At 38.2% G+C, this 22,453-nt stretch overlaps 1 protein-coding gene across 1 annotated transcript in view; it reads left to right on the top strand.

Annotated features, from left to right (window-relative positions):
- Window positions 1–22,453, top strand: part of ADAM9 (ADAM metallopeptidase domain 9) — a 176,797-nt gene that overhangs the window by 11,812 nt on the left and 142,532 nt on the right. Inside the window, exons 2-3 of the mRNA XM_046648674.1 lie at window positions 9,189–9,286; window positions 14,184–14,242. Of these exons, the coding sequence (XP_046504630.1) occupies window positions 9,189–9,286; window positions 14,184–14,242 (157 nt within the window). The remainder of the gene's footprint in view (window positions 1–9,188; window positions 9,287–14,183; window positions 14,243–22,453) is intronic.

The following is a 22,453-nucleotide window of genomic DNA, read 5'->3' as shown; positions in this document are numbered from 1 at the left end:
GTTTTTCAATTTTGTTTATCTTAAAGAACCAGCTCTTAGTTTCTTTGATCCTTTCTGCTGTTCTTTTTGTTTCTATTTCATTTATTTCTGCCCTAATTTTAATTATTTCCCTCCTTCTGCTAACTTTGGGCTTTGTTTGTTCTTCTTTTTCTGGTTGTGTTAGGTGTATTTTAAGAATACTTATTTGAGATTTTTCTTGTTGGTTAAGGTGGGCCTGTATCGCTATGAATTTCCTTCTTAGGACCGCTTTTGCTGCACCCCATACAAGTTGATATGGTGTATATTCATTTTATTTGTCTCCAGATATTTTTTGATTTCTCCTTTCATTTCTTCATTGATCCATTGGTTGTTCAGTTGCATGTTGTGTAGTTATATTAATCCACATATTTGTCACTTTCCCAGCTTTTTTCTTGTAGTTGATTTCTAATTTCATAGCATTATGGCCAGAACAGATGCTTGATATAATTTCAATCTTCTTAAATTTGTTGAAGGTTCCTTTATTTCCCACCATATGGTCTATGTTTACAGTGTCCCATGTGCACTTGAGAAGAAAGTATATTCTGCTGATTTTAGATGGAGTGTTGTATATTGATCTATTAAGTCCAACTGGTCTAGTTTTTCATTTCATTTCACTATTTCCTTGTTGATTTTCTGTCTGGACGATCTATCCATTGATGTAAGTGAGCTGTTAAGGTCCCCTACTGTTATTGTGTTGCTGTTAGTTTGTGCTTTTAGGTAAATTAATAGTTGCTTTATGTACTTTGGTGCTCCTGTGTTAGGTGCCTCTATATTTATAAGTGTTATGACCTCTTGGTAGAGTGTCCCTTTTATCATTATATATTGCCCCTGTTTGTCTCTCGTTGTCTTTTTTATCTTGAAGTCTAGACTATGGCAACACCTGCATTCTTTTGTTTGCCATTAGCTTGGAGTATTATCTTCCATCCCTTCACTCTGAGCCTGTGTTTGTCATTGGAGCTGAGATATGTTTCCTGGAGGCAGCATCTTGTTGGGTCTTGTTTTTAATCCATCTTGTCACTGTGTCTTTTGATTGGAGAATTCAATCCATTTACATTTAGAGTGATTATTGATATATGAAGGCTTAATGCTGCCATTTTATCTCTTGCTTTACGGATGTTGTATGTTTCCATTCTTTCTTTTCCCTTGTATTTCTGACTGCCATTTCAGTTTGGTGATTTTCTGTGATGTTTTTCTCAGTTTTCTCTTTATTTATGATTTTTGGCTCTGCTCTCATTTTTTATTTATTAGTTACCATGAAGTTTGTTTAAAAGATCTCATAGATGAGATAGTCCATTTCTGATAGCCTCCTATTTCCTTAGCCTAAGCAGATTCCATCCCTTACCTCTTTCCCATCTAAGTTATTGTTGTCATAACTTATTCCGTTTTGTGCTGTGAGTTTGTGGTGACAATGAAGTGATTATAGTCATTTTTGATGGTTTCATTCCCTTTGTCTTTGATGATATAGTTACATGTTTGCTAACCTGTCCTGATAGAGAACTGCATATTTCTGATTTTGTCTGTCCATTTAGCTCCTTGCTCAAGGCTTTGTAAACCCTTTCTTTTTTTCAGGTATGAGGGCCTTCTTGATAATTTCTTGTAGGGGACATGTTGTGGCGGTCAACTCCCTCAGCTTTTGTTTTATTGGGAAAGTTTTTATTTATCCTATCTAAAGGATAATTTTGCTGGGTAGAGTATTCTTAACTGAAAGTTTTTGTCTTTCAGAATTTTGAATATATCATTCCACTCTCTCTTAGCCTGTAAGGTTTCTTTTGAGAAATCCTGCTAATAGGGGTTCTTTTGTAGGTTATTTTCTTCTACCTTGTGCTCCTTAATATTTTTTCTTTGTCATTGACTTTTGCCAGTGGTTACTAATGTATGCCTTGGAGAAGGTCTTTTTACACTGATGTAATTAGGTGTTCTGTTGGCTTCATTTACATGTAATTCCAGCTCCTTCTTCACGTTTGAGAAGTTCTTAGCTATTATTTCTTTGAACAAGCTCTCTGCTCCTTTCTGCCTTTCTTCTCTCTCTGGAATACCTATAATTCTTATGTCGCATTTCCTACTTGAGTCGGAGATTTCTCGGAGAATTTCTTTCATTTCTTCTCTCTTCTCCATCTGCATCATTTCTGTATTTCTGTCTCTAAATTGCTGATTCTGTCCTCCATAAAATCAGCTCTGTTTTTGAAGGACTACAGATTTTCCTTTATGTTATTTTTACACACGTATGTGCAGATGCTCTGGGAGGGATCCTCTGCTTAGGCTGTCAGGCTGAGCTGGTGCCCCAGGTGGGGTGGGGAGGGGCACTTCCTTTCATGTATGTGACCCTGAGCATCCTGGCTCTGCTGTCACTGTCTGCCTGGCTTGGTGCAGACACCCTTGCGATTGCTTAGCTCCCTTGGTGTGGAGCGTTTCCACAGGCTGGGGGGCAACTCCAAGAGTGTAAGTGTTTCCACGGAGGGCTGCCTTCTCCTGCTTCCCCTTTCCTCTCAGGGTCATGCACTGGCAGCTGCCATGCGTGGTCCTGCCCCTAGATCACTGCCACTCAGGAGGGAGAGGAGATCTGCTTACCTACTTCCACTGCCTCCTGGGCTGGGGTGCAGCACCCCCACCTTCAGACATATGACTGGTTGGTACTCTCAGACATCTACTGTGTTGTGTAAATGTCCTCTGTTGGTTTATGAATGTCCTTTTTGTTGTATCTTAGGTAGGAGAGACTAAGGGAAGAGCTCACTCTGCCATGATGCTGATGTTACTCTCTCAGTTTATGCCTTTTTATTGAAGAAACACTGTTTTTCTTCCTTTTAATTTCAAAAGTGATACAGGGGTTACAAAATACATACTCATTATAAAAACAAATTCAAAGAATACAGACATACAGGAGTGTAGGAAATAGTCTGAGTTCTTATCTCATTACTCTCTGGTTCTATTCCATAGTGGTAACTACTTTTAACAAGTTTCTTACGTTTACTTATGGATTTTACATGTTTATTTATGATACTTTTTATAGTCTAATATATATGATATGTGATGTAATTGTAATATTTCATGAACACTATAGTACAGTTATGTAAAGTGAAAATTAAAAATCTCTCGCCTTATCCCACTCCCTATAGGTAACTACTTAAAAAAATAATTATTTTATTATAGAAAATCTTAACATATATAGCAGTAGAGAGAAGAGTAATGAACTCCTGTGTACTCATTACCCAGTTTTAATATAATTTCCCGTGTATCTCCTCCCTCAAACACACACCAAACTATTTTGATGAAAATCCTAGATATTGTATATTTTGTTCTTGATTATTCAGAATGAATTTCTAGGACAAAGAACTTTAAAAGAAAACCTTACCCACAAGATACTTATTATACTTAAGAAATTAACAGTAATTCCTCAAGATCATCAAAATATCTATGCAGTGTTAAAATTTCCCTGATTGTCTCAGAATGTTTTTTCTGTTGATTTATTTGAATTAGGATCCAAATGTTTATGAGACTCTTTTAATTTATGAAAATCCCCTCTTCTCCCTTTTCATGGCATTTATTTGTTGAAGAAATTACACTTAATGAGTTTATTTCCTATATTGATTCACTGAGTGGAAGATGTGACTTTGTTGTTCTCTTAGCCTTTTTGTTTGCATATGCCGGTCTTAAGCCTCCTCATACTGCATGTGGTTTCAGTATACAGATATGTAGAAATATAGATATTTCATCCATGTTCCTTGGATGGAGACCATCTACTTCATCAAGTTCACTGAAAAAATTGACATGCTGTCTGCAATGATGCAGGAAGAAGAAGAGATTGTGTTGGATGTGTTGAGAAACTGTATCAGACTCCAACATGGAGTGTTTTCCTAAGGGATTTGCATGGGCAATTTTGATTATACTCAATTTTTTTTGACTTTCAGGTAATTTATTTAATTGCCATTAGTAAGTCCCTCTACTTTTTTTGAGGAGTAGCCTTTATATACTGATGTCAAATGGGTTATTATCTAATCTCTGGGAAAAAAATTTTTTTTCCCCTTCTGAACCTTTATTTTTTTAATTTTTATTTTTTTATTGAGTTCATAATAGTTTACATCAGTGTGAGATTTCAGTTGTACATTATTTCTTGACTGTCACCTCATAAGTGTTCCCTTCACCTCCTGTGGCCCCCCACCCCCCTTCCCCTGGTAACCACTGAACTATTTTCTTAGTCCAAGTACTTGTTTATATTCCACATATGAGTGAAACCATCTGGTGTTTGTCTTTCTCAGACTGGCTTATTTTGCTTAGCATAATTCCCTCTAGGTCCTTCCATGTTATTGCAAATGGGACGAATTTCTTTTTTTTCTGGCTGAGTAGTATTCCATTATATATATATATATCACATCTTTATCCAGTCATCGGTTGATGGGTACTTGGGTTGCTTCCATGTCTTGGCCATTGTGAATAGTGCTGCAATGAACATAGGGGTGCATATGTTACTTTGGATTGTTGATTTCAAATTCTTTGGGTAGATACCCAGTAGTAGGATAGCTGGGTCGTATGGTAGTTCTATTTTTAGTTTTTTGAGGAATCTCCATACTGTTTTCCACAGTGGCTGCACCAGTTTTTATTCCCACCAGCAGTGTGTGAGGGTTCCCTTCTCTCCACACCTGCTCCAACATTTGTTATTTTTAGTCTTAGTGATTATAGCCATTTTAAGAGGCGTAAGGTGGTATCTTAGTGTAGTTTTGTATTTCCCTGATGATTAGTGATGTTGAACATCTTTTCATATGTTTCTTGGCCATCTGTATATCTTCTTTGGAAAAATGTCTGTTCATCTCCTCTGCCCACTTTTTGATTGGGTTGTTTGCTTTCTTAGTGTTCAGCTCAGTGAGTTCCTTATATATTATGGAGATTAACCCCTGGTCAGATAGATGATTTGCAAATATTTTCTCCCAGTTGGTGGGTTGTCTCTTTGTTTTGATCCTAGTTTCTTTTGCGTTGCAGAAGCTCTTTAGTCTGATGAACTCGCACTTGTTTATTTTTTCTTTTGTTTCCCTTGTCAGAGAGGGCATGGTCTTTGAAAAGATCCTTTTTAGTTCGATGTCAAAAAGTGTACTACCGATGTTATCTTCCAGGAGTTTTATGGTTTCAGACTTATCTTCAAGTCTTTGATCCACTTTGAGTTTATTTTTGTGTATGGCATGAGATAGTGGTCTACCTTCATTCTTTTGCATGTGGCTGTCCAGTTTTCCCAACACCATTTATTGAAGAGACTGTCTTTTCTCCATTGTATCGTCTTGGCACCTTTGTCAAAGATTGGCTGTCCGTAGATGTGTGGTTTTATTTCTGGGCTTCCAGTTCTGTCCCATTGATCTGTGTGCCTGTTTTTGTGCCAGTACCATGCCGTTTTGATCACTATGGCTTTGTAGTACATTTTGAAGTCGGGGATTGTGATACCTCCAGCTTTGTTCTTTTTTCTCAGGATTGCCTTAGCAATTCGGGGTGTTTGATTGCCCCATATGAATTTTAGGATTCTCTGCTCTTATTTCTGTGAAGAATATCATTGGGATTCTGATAGGGATTGCATTGAATCTGTAGATTGCTTTGGGTAGTATGGACATTTTAACTATGTTTTTTGTTCCAATCCATGAGCAAGGAATCTCTTTCCATCTCTTTAAGTCATTATCAATTTCTCTCTGTAATGTCTTCTAATTTTCATTGTATAAGTCCTTCACCTCCTTGGTTAAATTTATTCCTAGGTACTTTATTCTTTTTGTTGCGATTGCAAATGGAATTATATTCTTGAGTTCTCTTTCTGTAAGTTCGTTATTGGAATATAGAAAAGCAACTGATTTTTGTAAGTTGATTCTGTACCCTGCAACCTTACTGTAGTTGTTAATTGTTTCTATTAGTTTTCCAATGGATCTTTTGGGGTTTTCTATATATAAGATCATGTCATCTGCAAACAGCAAGAGTTTCACTTCTTCACTCCCTATTTGGATTCCTTTTATTCCTTTCTCTTGCCTAATTGCTCTGGCCCAAACCTCCAGTACAATGTTGAATAAAAGTGGTGATAGTGGGCATCTTTGTCTTGTTCCTGTTCTCAGAGGGAGGCCTTTCAGTTTATCCCCATTGAGTATGATATTGGCTGTGGGTTTGCCATATATGGCCTTTATTATGTTGAGGTAATTTTCTTATATCTCCATTTTGTTAAGACTTTTTATCATAAATGGCTGTTGGATCTTGTCAAGTGCTTTCTCTGCATCTATTGAGATGATCATGTGGTTTTTATTCCTCAGTTTGTTCATGTGGTGTATCATGTTGATTGATTTGTGGATGTTGAATCATCCCTGTGTCCCTGGTGTCAATCCCACTTGATCATGATGTATGATCCTTTTGATGTATTGCTGAATTTGGAGGGCCAAAATTTTGTTGAGAATTTTTGCATCTGTGTTCATCAGCAATATTGGCCTGTAATTTTCCTGTTTTGTGCTCTCAGGCTTTGGTATCAGAGTGATGTTGGCCTCCTAGAATGTGTTAGGAAGTGTTCCATCCTCCCTAATTTTTTGAAATAGCTTGAAAAGGATACATATTAAGTCCTCACTGAAAGTTTGGTAGAATTCCCCAGGAAAGCCGTCTGGGCCTGGGGTTTTATCTTTTGGGATGCTGTTGATTGCTCTTTCAATCTCTTTCCTTGTGATTGGTCTATTCAGATTGTCTGTTTCTTCTTGACTCAGTTTTGGGAGGTGGTAAGAGCCTAAGAATTTATCCGTTTCCTTTACGTTATCCGTTTTTTTGGCATATAGTTTTTCATAGTATTCTCTTATAATCCATTGTATTTTTGTGGAGTCTGTTGTTATTTCTCCTCTCTCATTTCTGATTTTGTTTATCTGAGCGTTCTCTCTTTTTTTCCTTGTAGGTCTCGCTAGGGGTTTGTCAATTTTATTTATCCTCTCAGGGAACCAGCTCTTTGTTTCATTGATCCTTTCCACTGCCTTTTTTGTTTCAATAGCATTTATTTCTTCTCTGATTTTTATTATTTCTCTCCTTCTGCTGACTTTGGGCTTTGTTCTTTTTCTAATTCAGTTAGGTGTAATTTGAGATTGCTTATTTGGTATTTTTCTTGTTTCTTAAGATGTGGCTGTATTGTGATGAATTTTCCTCTTAATACAGCTTTTGCTGCATCCCATATGAGTTGGTATGGCATGTTACCATTTTCATTTGTCTGCAGATATTTTTGATTTTTCCTTTAATTTATTCAATTATCCATTGCTTGTTCAATAGCATATTGCTTAGTTTCCACATCTTTGTCCCTTTTGCAGCTTTTTTCTTGTAATTAATTTCCTGCTTTATAGCTCTATGATTGGAGAAGATGCTTGTCATTATTTCAATTTTTTAAAATTTATAGAGGCTTGCTTTGTTTCCCAACATATGATCTATCCTTGAGAATGTTCTGTGTGCACTTAAGAAGACTGTGTGTTGTGCTGTTTTTGAATGAAGTGTTCTGTATATGTCTATTAAGTCCAACTGGTTTAGCTTTTCATTTAATTTCACCATTTCCTTGTTGATTTTCTGTCTGGATGATCTGTCCAATGGTGTGAGTAGGGTATTGAGGTCCCCCTACTATTATTTTGTTATTTTTAATATCTTCTTTTAGGTTTGTTAATAGTTGCTTTATGAACTTTGGTGCTCCTGTGTTGGGTGCACAGATATTTATGAGTTATTTCTTTTTGGTGGAGTGTCCCTTTGATCATTATATATTGCCCCCTTTGTCTCTTTACCTGCCTTATCTTGAAGTCCACTTTATCTGATATAAGTATTGTGACACCTGCTTTCTTTTATTTGCCATTAGTTTGGAGTATCGTCTTACATCGCTTCACTCTGAGCCTGTGTTTGTCATTGGGGCTGAGATGTGTTTCCTGAAGGCAGCATATTGTTGGATCTTGTTCTTTAATCCATCTTGCCACTCTGTGTCTTTTGATTGGAGAGTTCAATCCATTTACATTGAGGGTGATTATTGTTGTAAGATTATACTCAATTTTTACTGAAGGATGACTGTAGAACCCAAGTCCCACTTAGATGTGATTCTACTGCGTGGTAAACTGAACAGGATTGAAATAGGGGGTAAATCTGCATGAATTTATTTTTGTGAGGAAGATTGTTGCTGAGCTAACATCGGTGCCAATCTTCCTCTATTTTGTACCTGGGCTGCTGCCACAGAGTGGCTCACAAGTGGCAATAGGTCTGCAACTGGGATCTGAACCTGAGAACCCCGAGCCACTGAAGTGGAGCACATGAACTTAACCACTATGCCACTGGGCTGGCCCTGCATAATTGTTTTGAATTGTTCACTGTTAATAAATTTTATCTAACGTTTTTATTTTTAGGACAGATTAATGGCAGTAATTACATTTGAGACAACTGCTACATTGTTGAGTGTTTATTTATTAGAGTTAATCCATCAGGCATTAAAAGTAACTACTTTTCCCCCTTATTGCCCTTGTGCACTCTCAGGGGATGTCATACATGTTGGGTGAGGATGGGAAATGGGAGATGAGTGATAGTGCTGGGCTTCAGGTGCCTTCCCCTCACGTCCCCACTGAATCAGTTCTTTTTATCCCCCCTTGTGTTTATACCTTAAAATTTCTTTTAAGAAAAGGAGTTAAGATTTATAGCTAAAAATTGCTTGAAAATGATTGCTGTATATATACTGTTTGGATAAAGACTGATATCTGGTTTAGGAAATACATTAAAAAAATTTTTTTTTTGAGGAAGATTAGCTCTGAGCTAACATCTGCTTCCAATCCTCCCCTTTTTGCTGAGGCAGATTGGCCCTGAGCTAACATCCATGCCCATCTTCCTCCACTTTATATGTGGGATGCCTGCCACAGCATGGCTTGACAAGTGATGCATAGCTCCACGCCTGGGATCCAAACCGGCAAACCCTGGGCCACCAAAGTGGAATGTGCAAAGCTAACTGCTGCTCCCAGGAAATAACATTTTTTGCATCTCATACTTATCTAGTATGTTGCTGTTTTCATGTAAAACTATATATATTTATATCTCTGTAAATTTAAATATGATAATGTCAGATGCTTTTTCTGTGATTTGAATATTTAGCTTTTGATTTCCATTATATTTTGGTACCATGTAGTTTTTCAAGTTCACTTGTTATATAATATTTGTTACTCCCTTTTCTCTAGGCTTTCAACAGACCTCACATCTCTCTTCTTATGAAATTATAACTCCTTGGAGATTAACTAGAGAACGAAGAGAAGCCCCTAGGCCCTATTCAAAACAGGTGAGTTATCTCTTGAGAAATATATGTGTATTTAAATTTTCCTTTTTTTTTTAAGACAAGTGTGTGCATTTCAGGGGTGATTGGCTCAGTGAGTGATGTTGGCCAATGATTAGTGCAGTACCACACACGTGGCACTGGTGTCCACTGGACGTTATTCTAGTAAAGGGGAGATATTGATTCTTAGTATCTTTTTTTATAAAGACAAAATGGTCATCTTGAAACATAGGAGAATGAAATAGTCAGTTAAAAAAAATTCTATAACCAGGGTAGGATGCTGATTACATAGATTTCTGACCCTTAACTGATTGGTGATAGTTACAGTGGTCTTGTTATTGTAATAGGAATTAACCTCTGTTTGTGCCTTTGCTGCCCCTCTTTGTCTCTCTTTACCTGTCTTATCTTGAAGTCTACTTTGTCTGATATAAGTATTGTGACACCTGCTTTCTTTTGTTTGCCATTAGCTTGGAATATTGTCTTCCATCCCTTCACTCTGAGCCTGTATTTGTCGTTGGGGCTGAGATGTGTTTCCTGGAGGCAGCATATTGTTGGGTCTTGTTCTTTAATCCATCTTGTCACTCTGTGTCTTTTGATTGGAGAATTCAATCTATTTACATTTAGGGTGATTATTGATATATGAGGGCTTAATTCTGCCATTTTATCACTCGTTTTCCAGTTCTCTTGCATTTCCTTTGTTTCTTGTCCCATGTATTTCGGTCTGCCAATTGAGTTATGTAGTTTTTAAAGTTGAGTTTTTTAGTTTACTCCTTATTTATTATTTGTGTCTTTGTTCTGCTTTTTTGTTTAATGGTTAGCATGAGGTATGTACGCAAAATGTAGATAAGATAGTCTGTTTTATGAAGACCTTTTATTTCCTTAGACTAAACCGATTCAGTCCCCCACCTCTTCCCCTTCCCCTCCTGTGTTGTTTTTGTAATGTCTTATTCCATCTTATGTTGTGATTTTATAGTTAAAATGACAAGATTATCCTTGTTTTGGGGTTTACCTTCCCTTTATCTTTAATGTTATACTTGAGTATTTGCTAACCTCTGCTGATGTATAGCTACTATTTTCTGATTCTGCCTACCTGTTTATCTCCTTTCTCCGGGCTTTGTAACCCCTTTCTCCTTTTTTTTTTTTTTAGGTTCGAGGGCCTCCATAAGAATTTCTTGTAGAGGGGGTCTTGTGGCTACAAACTTCCTTAGCTTTTGTTTATTTGGGAAAGTTTTTATTTCTCTATCATTTCTGAAGGATATTTTTGCTGGATAGAGTTTTCTTGGCTGAAAATTTTTGTTCTTCAAAGATTTGAATATATAATTCCACTCTCTCCTAGGTTTGAAGATTTCTGCTGAGAAATCTGCTGAAAGCCAGATAGGGGTTCCTTTGTAGGTTATTTTCTTCTGCCTTGCTGCCTTTAATATTTTTTCTTGTTGACTTTTCCCAGTTTCATTGCTATATGCCTTGCAGTAAATCTTTTTACATTGATATAGTCAGGAGATCTGATAGCCTCTTTCATGGGATTTCCATTTTCTTCTGCAGGTTTGGGAAGTTCTCCACTGTTGTTTCTTTGAACAAGCTTTCTGCTCCATTCTCCTTTTCTTCACCTTCTTGAATACCTATAATTCTTATGTTGCATTTCCTAATTGAGTAGGATATTTCTCAGAGATGTTCTTCATTTCTTTTTAGTCTTAGTCCTCTCTCCTTCTCTGTCTGGAAAATTTCAACGTGTCTCTCCTCGATTATGCTGATTCACTCCTCTATGATGTTCACTTGAGTGTTCAGGGAGTGCATCTTTTGTTTTATCTCATCCATTGTGTCTTTCATCTCCATTATTTCTGATTGGTTCTTCTTTATAGTTTCAATCTCTTTTGTGAACTAGCTCCTGAACTCATTGAATTGTTTCTCTGCATTCTCTTTTAATTCACTGAGTTTTTTGATGATAGCTATTTTGAATTCTCTGTCATTTACATTACATATTTCTGTGTCTTCAAGGCTGATTTCTGGGTACTTGTCATTTTCTCTCTTGTCTGGAGATATGATTTAATATCATTTTTGATACTGCTAGAGGGCATGGCCCTGTTCTTCTGCCTCCTGGTGTTATTGATTGTCGTTACTACCTATCATCACTGGGTGGGGGTCAAGAACTGCATATTCTGAGCCCTCTTCATTCCACCAGAATCCCAGGTGCTGGGCAGGTGGGGAAGGAGGGCTGCTTTTTCCTGTGTGCTCTTGTGGGCTTACTTGCTCTGCTTTTGCTATCTACTCTCCTGGGGTGTTGGCTTGATGAAGTCACTCCTGTGATAGCTTTTACCTCAGTAGGGGGCTTTCCTCAAGGCTGTGAGGGACCTCAAGGACCTTCGATGTTCCCCTGAAGGGGTGTCCCCTCCGTCTTCCTTCCCTCTTGGAGGCTGTGGGCAGTCCCAAATCCCAGTCTTTTGGGGAGGGAATGAAGATTTCTCTTAACCCATTTCACCTCCTCTGAGGCAGGCTCCAGCCTCTCCACCCTCCGTCGTATGGCTGCATGGGCCTCTCAGATGTCTTTTGTGTTGTGTGGATGTTCTTTGTTGGAGGATGAGTGTCGTTTTCATTGTATCTTGGAGGGGAGAGATCACCAGGTGTGCTCACCCTGCCATGATGTTGGTGTCATTCTCTTTTAGTTTGTGATAGGTAGAACATTTCATAGTGTATCGTCATGGACACTGGAGAATAGTAGTCTGTTACATGCATATATTTCATATCTGGGAATGTTGACCCAAAAGTAAGTTTCATCTCCATATCGGAAGAAATGTACTGTGCTAATAGGGTAACCAATAGACAAAAATCATTTTTTAAGACTATTTTCTCTCACTATAAAGTTCAGAAACATATATTTGGACTTCAACTGATTTTGCAAACTCTTCAACTTTATAGAAGTATAATTTAACTTTATTATAATTTAACATTAACAGATAAGAAGGATAGAGTTTAGCTTATTACCTCTGAATTGCTGATATATTTATAAAGATAAGGCAGCTTGCTCATTGCATAGGGACTGGTCATAGATAAAAGAACACTGGAGTTTAGAATCAGGAGCTTTTAGTTTTAGCCCTCCCTCTGGGTACCACCACTAGTTGAGTAGGTCCATCAACTCCATTTACTCTTCTATAAGTAAGGAATAAATGACTGTAAGATCTCCTTCCAGTGGAACAGTTTGTAATTTCTCCTGTTTTTGTTTTGAACTGGGCATTCTACCATTTGATTATATTTTGCCTTAGAATAGAATTAATTTATGCTTGCTTTGTTTTTCTCCTTTTCTTCACTTTTTTAGCTCAGGGACTGTGTTTTCCACTTTACTGTGTCTCTGGTCGTATCTTCATTAGTACCGCACACATAGATACTTTTGATCATAATAAATGTCATTCATGCTCCCTGATAAATAGTTGGAGAAGTGGAAGCATTGTTTGCACATATGGCAGTAAACAAAACAGACACAAATCCATGCTTCATGGAGCTTCCATTCTAGTGGGGGAGGGGAGACAATAACCAAATAACATAGATGAATAATGTAGACACTTAAGATGATAATAAGTACTCTGGAGAAAATTAAAGCAAGAAGGGGGATAGAGAGTGCTGGAAGTAGGGGTAATGGTGGGTAGGTGGGTTTGTGTTTTTTAATAGGCCAGCCTGAGAAGGTCTTACTGAGAATGTGACCTTGAGTAAGGACCAAAAGGAGGGTGAATGAGCAATCCAGGCAGATATTTTGGGAAAGAATATAGCATCATGATACAATTCTCAGAATTCTTCTCAGAGGAGATAACAGTGATGTTTGTACATCCTATGATTGGCCAAGAGCAGAAAGAATGGAAAGGCACATGCCAAAACTATGGTGATAGATGGAGCTCGGTATTTTTGATGCCTCAGTAGGGACTGAGGTGAATCACACAGAGTTCTCAGGTTTCCACTCAGGATGTGGAAGTAGAATGCTGGGATCTAGAACTTGCTCTAGGCCTTAGGAGTCAGACGATGTGCCCTAGAAGAGGAGATCACGCTATTTCTTGGCAAAATGTTAACTTAAAGTCCAGAAACAGTAGGGAAAATAAGAGGACACTTCTGATGATATTGTATGTTGTCGAGTCCATCCATGACTTCCTGTTTTATTAAAGAGTTAAGGCAAAATTGCATTTCCTGGTTTTAGTGATCACAATAACTGCTTCTGGCTAATGAAGTGGTGAGTTGCTGGGGAAGTTGTTTCAGAGTTGTTTGAAGTAGAGAAGAGGATCCAGTGAGCTTGAGGATGTGTAAGGGCAAGTTAGCTTATCTCAATTCATTGACTCGAGATGCCATCAGTTTAAGGCACGCTGTTATTTAACGTACCACTAATTCTGAAAGAGACAGAGTGCTACCAGTTAGAGTACTGTGCCTCTGTACAGTGCATCCTGATTTCAGAGATGTTCCGGGGAATTGATGAGCTGTGGTAATCCATATGAAGATGTACAATCATCAAAGTGCAGGAATTTTATTTTCAACTTTTGGATAACTAGAACTAGGGATAATCTCTTGAAACTAACAGATGCATTTCATGCAAACAAAAGGAGGAAGTACTTTATACTTGAAGTAATAAATGTGTGGACTTAATAAAAATAATCCCTGAAGTTATAGCTGAATTATAAATGATTTTCAGAAGAGTTTAGATAAACGAGCAGGTCATTTTCCACAATAGGTTATAAAAGTACGTAGAGATAATCAGAGTGTATTTTTTTTATTTAAGAGAAGATATAAGTTTCTTCCATAAAACAATTTCAGTCAATACCAAATTATTTTAATTCAGGATGGAACTTCCCGTCCCCTAAAAGTACCTGTTTTGAAAAGTAATTTATAAGATGATATTTTATTGTTCTTTTCTTCTTCTTTGTGCATTTAGGTATCTTATGTCATTCAAGCTGAAGGAAAAGAACATATTATTCACTTGGAAAGGAACAAGTAAGAAATTTAATTTGCTTTGGCTTTTCAGTAATGTTTTTTTCCAATAGTGTGTTGGTTTCCTTTCTTAGGTATTGTTTAGTAGATTGATTAAAAAGTGAGAATAATAAGAGTAGAAGTGTGGAAAAAGCCGTACTATTTCGCATTTCCATTGACATTCAAGCAAGGGAAAATAAATTTCAATTAAAGTAAGGGAAAGTTGTATTTTAGAAGAAAACTTTTTAATTGTGATCAGCCCAAGTAACAACTGAGCAGGGGTAAAGAAGTCTTAATAGTTGTATCAGTCTGGTAAGCTGCCATCACAAAATACCACAGACTTAAACAACGGAAAGTGTTTTCTCACAGTGCTGGAGACCAGAGTGCCAGCAGGGGTGGTGTGTGGTGAGGGCTGTCCGCTGGGCTGCAGATGGCCATCTCCTCACCGTGTGCTCGCTTGCCCTCTCCTTGGTGTGTGCACAGGGTGGGGGGTAGGGGGAGGAGCAAGCTCTCTCATGTCTCTTCTTATAAGGATCCTAATTCTGTTGTCTCAGGACCTCACATGTATGACCTCATTTAACCATAATTACTTCCTTAGTGGCCCCATCTCCTAATACAGCTACACTGGAGCTTAGGGCTTCCGCATATGAGTTTTGTGGGGAAGGGGGACACATTCAGTCCATAACAGTAGTCTCTCACCTCGCCCTTTTAATGCCATCTCCTAATTTTGACATGTTTTCACCTGATCCCACCCTGGTAATCTGTCTTTTTTGGCTGCCTTTTTGAAATGTCAGGCTTTCTGACTGTGCTGAGCCCCGCACTTTCCTGTGGCCTGTCCTGTTCCCTCTTTCCCTTTTCTTGTGTAGCAGAACTTCCAGTATCTTTAGTGAGAGAAAAAGAGCTCCCTAATAAACCCATTTACACTGAGGCGTGAATGATGGGACATGAAGTGTTGCTGTTTAAGGAGGTGCTGCTCGAAGTGCCCGTCGTCGAGGAACCAGCAGCAGCAGCAGCTGGGAGTTTGTAGAAATGCACATTCTCCGGTCCAGCCCTAGAATGAATCGGAATTTTGGGAAGTGTCACAGCAATCTGTGTTTTAACAGGCTTTCCAGATGATTTTTATGCATCCTCAGATTTGAGTAACACTTTTTATCTTAGAAGAGGATGCTGAGCCAAAGGGTTTGAGTCACCCTGGCAGAATTTCAGGCAGCATGACAGACATTTTCAGACAGAGAGACTTTCTGAAGGCTTCTGCTGTATTTGGTGGAAGTTAACATTTATTAAATATTTTCTATGTTCCAGGCATCATACCAGGTACTTTTAAGTGTAGTATTTATTTAATTCCCACAAAACTCCTCAGGGATCCTGCTTGACTCCTATAGGGGTAATGATGTCAATATGTACAAAAATCTAGTAGGTCTAAATATTTTCTCCTACTCTTCCTTTCTACAAAGAGATGTAAGTTAATTAAAATTATTTCAACAAAATAATAGTTCCTTATGTTTGCATGGTTTTCAGCTTATAAAGCATTTTCTTAACCTTTATCTCATTTATCATATTGTCATAACAACTTCATTGTGGAGCAGTGTTTATTGTCCTCATTTTATGGATAAGAATACAAAGATTCAGGAAGGTTCATTGACTTGCTGAGCATCATGTAGTTTTCAAATCTTCAAGCTGGGGCACAAATCCAAGTCACTTGACCTGAAGCCTAGTGATCTTTATATATGTACTCTGTCTGGTCTACATTCCTGTGCTTCTTGAATTGGTGGGAAGATGGTACTTTTCTAGGCATCTGTAAGAGTCGTTAGGCCTTTCAATGTTTTTGAAAGGTGGTCATCAAAGTTAGTGATCACCAAGGAAAAAAATTTAGAGTAGATAGCCCAGAATAAACTGGCTCAGATACACTCTCCCTAGTAATGGGGAAAGTATGAAATTCAATAAGAGAGTGGCTGTATTTGAATAAATGCTTACTTTTCCTCCCATTGCCTTTAGGATAGTGTTCTTAACATTTTTTGGGTCTCAAATCTTTTGAGAATCTGATTCAAGCTATGAAACCCCCTTGTAGAGGAGTGTACATATCATTTAATTGGGGTGTCTGGCAGGGACTGGGGTTGTGGGAAAGAAGATAGCACACCTTTTCATTGCCTGTGCTGAACAAATTTAAAAATAAAATAGAAGGGTAAGTTAAATAGGTGGTCAGAACATCACTTTTATTATTGATAAAGGTTGGGTTGGAGGGTTAGCTTAGCATGAGAGCCTGGTGGACCTGCTGGTCTTGAACCCCAGTATAAGGCAGATTTAGCCATTCGTGTCAGTGCTACATGGTGGCAGGCCTGCTCTGGAGAAGCCTAGTGGAACTTGTGCTCTCACTGGCCAGGCATTGACTCCCAGAGAGGAAGAAGGGCAGAGCAGCCCCAAGCATCTGCAATTTATTCTTTTCAAATTCACCACTAGAGGGAGCACAGCGGGTGGATCTGTCAGGGAGAGTGAGAGAAGGGAGACTACCGTGACTGGACAAGATTGGATCATTGGAAGGACTCAAGACTCCACAGCTACGCCCAAGCTCACTCAGTAGACTTTAATAAAGGTAAAGGATACAGTACATCAGGAAAAGAAAGTGCAAGTAATCATCAGGGGGTTTGAAAACTCCCAGGCACCGCCCCCCAGGGGCCTTTCTCAGTTGCGCAGACATGCTTTGTCTTCAGGTTACAAACCACTGAGATATGTGTGAAGATATGAACCACTGAGATATTTTCAGGGGAGCTTAGGAGCCAAGGCGCGAGTTTACAGAAGGGGTCTTTTATAGTACGCTGGTCATGTAGCTGAAGTCAGGCTGTGTGACTGATTAAACTGCATGCAAACCATCAATCTATCCATCTCTAAACAATGTAGACCGGCTGGTCCTGGAGGACTCCTGGGGAGTGTAGAACTTGAAATGTCACGTTGTAAATCGCTAGCTAGCGCACTGCATTCCTGACTTGTCCGTAAGCGTTGGAGATAGGCGAAGAGCTGCTCCAGTTCTGCACGTGACAAAGATTCTTTGCTTGACCAAACTTTATCCAGGCTCATGAACCTTATCATAGGCCCGTCTCTGTACTTCCTTGTAAAGTCCAGCTTTAGCAAGAACTTTGCTAAGTCAGTTTATCAAGAATCCCCACCTTCGATATCTGATCCCTCTGGATATCTGATCAGCTTCCTCATCCTCCACCGCCCCCCCCGCGATGTCTGATCCCCCTGGCCTGTCTCAGCAAGAATCTGTCAGGTTAGTTTAGCCAGAGGCTCCCTCACCCTGATGTTTCCTTTTAGTGATTTTCCATCCACAGACCCCGCCCTGCTCCTTGGCCGTAAATTCCCACCTGCCCATGCTGTATTTGGAGTTGAGCCTGCGCTCTCTCTCCCCCACTGTAAAATCCATTGCAGTGGTCCCTACACTCACCGCAATGGTCCTGAGTATAAAGTCTGCCTTACCATCTTTAACAAGGGTCATGGAATATTTGTTTTCTTCGCCAGTCATGGTGCCATGACTCAGGGTCAGATTCATTATTGGGCCCCTGCATCTCTCACCCAGGACCGTAAGTGTGCACCTTTGAAGCCTTTGTCTTTACCCTTGACTGACTGGGGATCCATTGCTGTGTCCGACTCTTAAACTGTTGTTCCGGACAAACGTCCGTTGAAGCTGGTAAGGAGGGGTCTTGATTCTTAAGATTTTGAGTGTATTCTCTGACATTGGGTTAGAGTCCCAGGCTTCTTTTGAAAGGTACCTCCCTGCACTGGAAGTCTCTTCTTCCTGGCTCTCTGTGAGGTCTCTCTGTTCTCTCTGTTGGATCCCGTTTCTCCCATAGGCACTTCTCAGTCAGCTGAAACCCTTTTCTCAAACTCCTGCAACGTTCTGCTGTGCCTGCTTCCTTTCTTGTTGGCATGGTTTTGCTGAGGATAATTTGGAACTTCGTTGGCCTCTTTGGGAAAATTAAGATCTCAAATGGACTCTTCTAGTACTTCTCCCTTCCCACTGCTTCTGCTGCTCTTTCCTTTTACCACCTTCCATGTTCCCTCTACTTCCCTGGAATCCTTTGATATGTCCTCCAGCAAACCCTTACTTCCTCCATCCCTCTGTCCGCCCCTGTTAGACTTCTCCCTTCCCACTTCAGCTCCTCATTTCCCCACAGTCACTTGAATTTTAGGTCCCCTGCCCTCCACTGGGGGCTCTCAGCGGCCTCAGATATCCCTGAAGGCAACTACCTGAGGCTGAAAAGAGAAAGAAGTCTCTTTGGAAGTAGAGCTGGATGACTTGTCCACTCACATGGGCTTTGGAAACGTCCAGACAGCAGATGGATGTCTCCTTAGCCCACAGCCTCCATAAGATTACGTCTGAGGGCAAAAGAAGATCTTAAAAGTCTCCTACACAAATATTGTTAGGTGGATAACCTCAACTTGTTTCATTTGCCGGAAACACAATTTGGACAAAAATACAGAGTGGAGGGGCAGCCCTGTGGCTTAGTGGTTAAGTTCACATGCTCCACTTCAGTGGCCTGGCATTTGCTGGTTCGGATCCCAGGCATGGACCTACACACCGCTCATCAAGCCATGCTGTGGCGGCATCCTACATACAAAATAGAGGACAGGTGGCACACATGTTAGCTCAGGGCCAATCTTCCTCACCAAAAAACCCCCCAAAAGACAAAGTGGAGATAAACCAGTGAGATTGTAGTTACTATTTTACTGACTCATAGCTAACATTTTAGAATGGAAGCTGTAAGATCTCTATTTGTGTCTGTCTGCATACATGTATATGTATACAGACATATATATGTCTCTATATGAGTATGTTATATATGTGTGATAGTTTCCTACCTCTGGATGGTATTACCAGTTTACTTTCTGAAATCCCTTAAAGGAGTTCTGTTCAGATTGGCTTAGGGATAAATCAGCACTTATATAAATTGTTTTCCTAAAACTCTCAGAAATATAGAAACTAACCTAAGTGTTTTTTTTTTTTTTAAGCTCAAATGATCTGGGATAATCTTTGGTAAATAAAGCTAGTTTTTAAATTGTTGATAAAATTATTGATAAACTCTGACAACTTCAAAGTTGTCAGTATTAAATGTATAATGCAGATATACAATATTTTTCTACCTATGTTTGCTAGTCAGACAAGCTTATGTTGTCTTTACTAGATGTTTAAGATTATGAGCTATAAATCCAACCTCAGAACAAAATGTATCACAAAAAGAAATCGCTTGATGTGTGTCAGGCACAGCAGTTAAAAAAAAATGAGGGAAGAATCATTTGTATAACTTTTTAGGTTTTTTGCTCTGCGATTTTTTTTTTGATACTTGCCCAATTTGTCAACAAGAAAAATCACTTAAGATGATGGATGGCTAGCTTTGTTTGATTAATGTCACATGAAATTTCATGAGTAATTCAAGCATAATTGTTAAGCACAAGTAAATTAAATATATGTAAATGAGATAAAAGTTTATGAACTTTTCAATGATAATTATATTTTATCATGTCTCTTTAAAAATTGTTTCAAAAGTCTTTTTCATAACTTGAAACCTTAAAGCTATAGTAAGTTAATGATAGATATTCATTTACTGTCTAGATCATTTCCAAAGAAAATATTGAAACATAAATTTAATTTTACTTACTTTTGGCATCTTGTTTTTATATGGTATAGAGAAGCTAAATATATTTGAGTCTGTTAATAAACATGAGGAATTGTACTATGAAAAAGACATATGTCTCTAGAAATTATGAAATTATATATTCATAAATTTGCTACAAAATGATGGTATGTGGCAGATGGTTTGCAGTTGCCTGCTTTCCTAATTTTCACTAAAAATCAGGGTTATGAATGGCTAAAAAAATATAATCAGTATATGTAAATGCAACTATTAGGAAAAAGGGTAAAGAAAATAAAACTCTGGATGCAAGGAAACATATGAAAGGTGTGTTAAGGGAAAAAGAGAGTAATTTGTCCTAAAGTAGAATGACTAAAGTAGAATAAGAAGGAAAGAGTAGGACAAAAACTGAACGGATATAAGAAAATTTTTTTAGGTTTATGGAAAAGGAACCTTGGAATAGGAATTTTTCCTTATGTGGTCAAAGCTGGCTAAGATTGGATGGGTTTATTTGTAAGTTTTTTTTTTTTTGTAATTTGCCTTCGTGTCAATAGTACACTGATGCAAAACTAGAGTTTGGTTTTATTTCTCTGTTAAAACAACAAAGTTTTACTTAGATTATTGGTTTTCTCATAATAAGAAATTGTTAAAAAGGTTGTTTTTCTTTACTCTTTAATTAATCTACCTGGGAAAACAAGATTTTGTGTTTTAAAATAATTTCCTGTGCTTCATTTCATATTTATCAGGTCTTTGATTATTTAAGAAAACCAATATTCTCAATATTAAGAGAGCTAAGAATTTTTTACAACTGTGTAACTGTCTGTATTTGCCTTTGAAATCTTTTAATTGTGAGTTTCATCACAATTAAAAGGACCTGTAATCCTACTTAGTCAAGTGTTCAAGCCTTTTGACATTTTTGCAGTGTACCCAAATCAAATTCTAAGTGGGGTTTTTTTGACCTCAAACTAACTTTGTGATTTCCCAGAGGGCCCCTGGAAAAATCTCAAAGGACTTGTCTCTTTTTCTTTTTAAAAGTTGGGCACCTGAGCTAACATCTGTTGCCAATCTTTTTTTTACTTATTCTCCCCAAAGCCCCCTAGTACCTAGTTATTTGAGTTGTAGGTCCTTCTGGCTCTGAATGCCTCAGCATGGCTTGATGAGCAGTGCCACATCTGTGCCCAGGATCTGAACCGGTGAAACCCCAGGCTGCCAAAGTGGAGTGGGTGAACTTAACCACTCAGCCACGGGCCGGCCCCAGTCTTTCTTCTTATAAAAAGAGAGATGTTGAACTAATTAGGCTTATTTAATATGTTAAATTATGTGGCAAGCATTGTCAAATAGGAAGTGATGGTATACCTTAGGTTATATGTGTATGGATATATGTTACTAATATAGGTATTTCAGAAATTGTATGAACTTCATAGAAATGTGTCAATATCCTTATTGTCTGTTATTATCTTAAATTATTGTATATCACGGAAATAACCAAATTTCCTTGTCAATAGCATTATAGTGAATGCTCATCATATCTTTAACCATGACTATTAAGTTTTTTGTCATTCACAGTTATTATTTTACCCTGATTCTTTTCTGAAAGCGTTCATAATCAGCTACACGTGAGAATGGTCCATGATGGCATTATTTGAAAACTTTGAGACCATGCCACTGGACTGAGAGTTTCTAGAACTAGTGAAGAAGCTGATGGATTCATAAAACCGCTAACTCAAGATCAAGCAGAACAAGACTTTAATTACATGGGACTGAATGAACTTATGAGGATGATTATAATTTTTTATGATTTGTTTGGAACATTTGGTTCTTCAATGTTTTATTTTCTAGATTTAAGGAAACCTTTTTCTTTTTTCTCTTAAGCTATGTATAGCTTATAGCAACTTGGTAAATTATACCTTTGTAAACATAATTGAGGCATTTATCTTTTCTCCCTACCTAAGCCCTCCAGACTTTGGAAACTCTTAGAAAGAGTATTCTTCTGGTCATGGCAATATAGTTATTTGCATAAGTTCAGTAAGAATCTGTTTTCCTTGTAACAGAACACAATTGGAAACCTTGCTTATATCACCAAGGCTTTGACTGGAAGGTCTTATTTGAGAATGAAGTGCATTGAATCAGATATGACCAGACAGCTTTAATGAACTAAAGCTGACGTTAAGGAGCCAAGGTTTATAAAGCCCTCCTTGGAAAAGCCAGCCTGTACTTGGCTTTTACAGGGTTTCCTGCCTCACAGGTGAGTAAGGAAGGTCACTTCTAGCAGGTTCAGGAAGCTCAAGATATTTTGGGGACCTCAAAAAGAGAGGAATCCACCCAAATCTATAGGTCTTGCAGGCAGGATCTGGTGGCAAGTCGACATGGCTTCCCAGCCCTGAGAGGCTTTTAAAAGTCCAATCTGAGATTTCCTGTGAAATGTTCCAGAAAAGCAAACTCAAACAACGGCCTCTGTGGTCAAACACTGTTTTTGCTGCACTTATGCAAATGATCAGGCCAGGTTTAATGAGACTAGACTTACTTTCCAAAAAATTAGTCTTACTTTGATTTTCTTTGGCAGAAATGGGAATGATTATAGAGAGAAATTTTTTTGTTTCAATGGAAAACT

Source organism: Equus quagga, chromosome 22, assembly GCF_021613505.1.
Source record: "Equus quagga isolate Etosha38 chromosome 22, UCLA_HA_Equagga_1.0, whole genome shotgun sequence".
NCBI classification, from domain to species: Eukaryota; Metazoa; Chordata; class Mammalia; order Perissodactyla; family Equidae; genus Equus; species Equus quagga.
The sequence above is the reverse complement of the archived record's forward strand: the minus strand, read 5'-3'. Positions and strand labels throughout refer to the sequence as shown.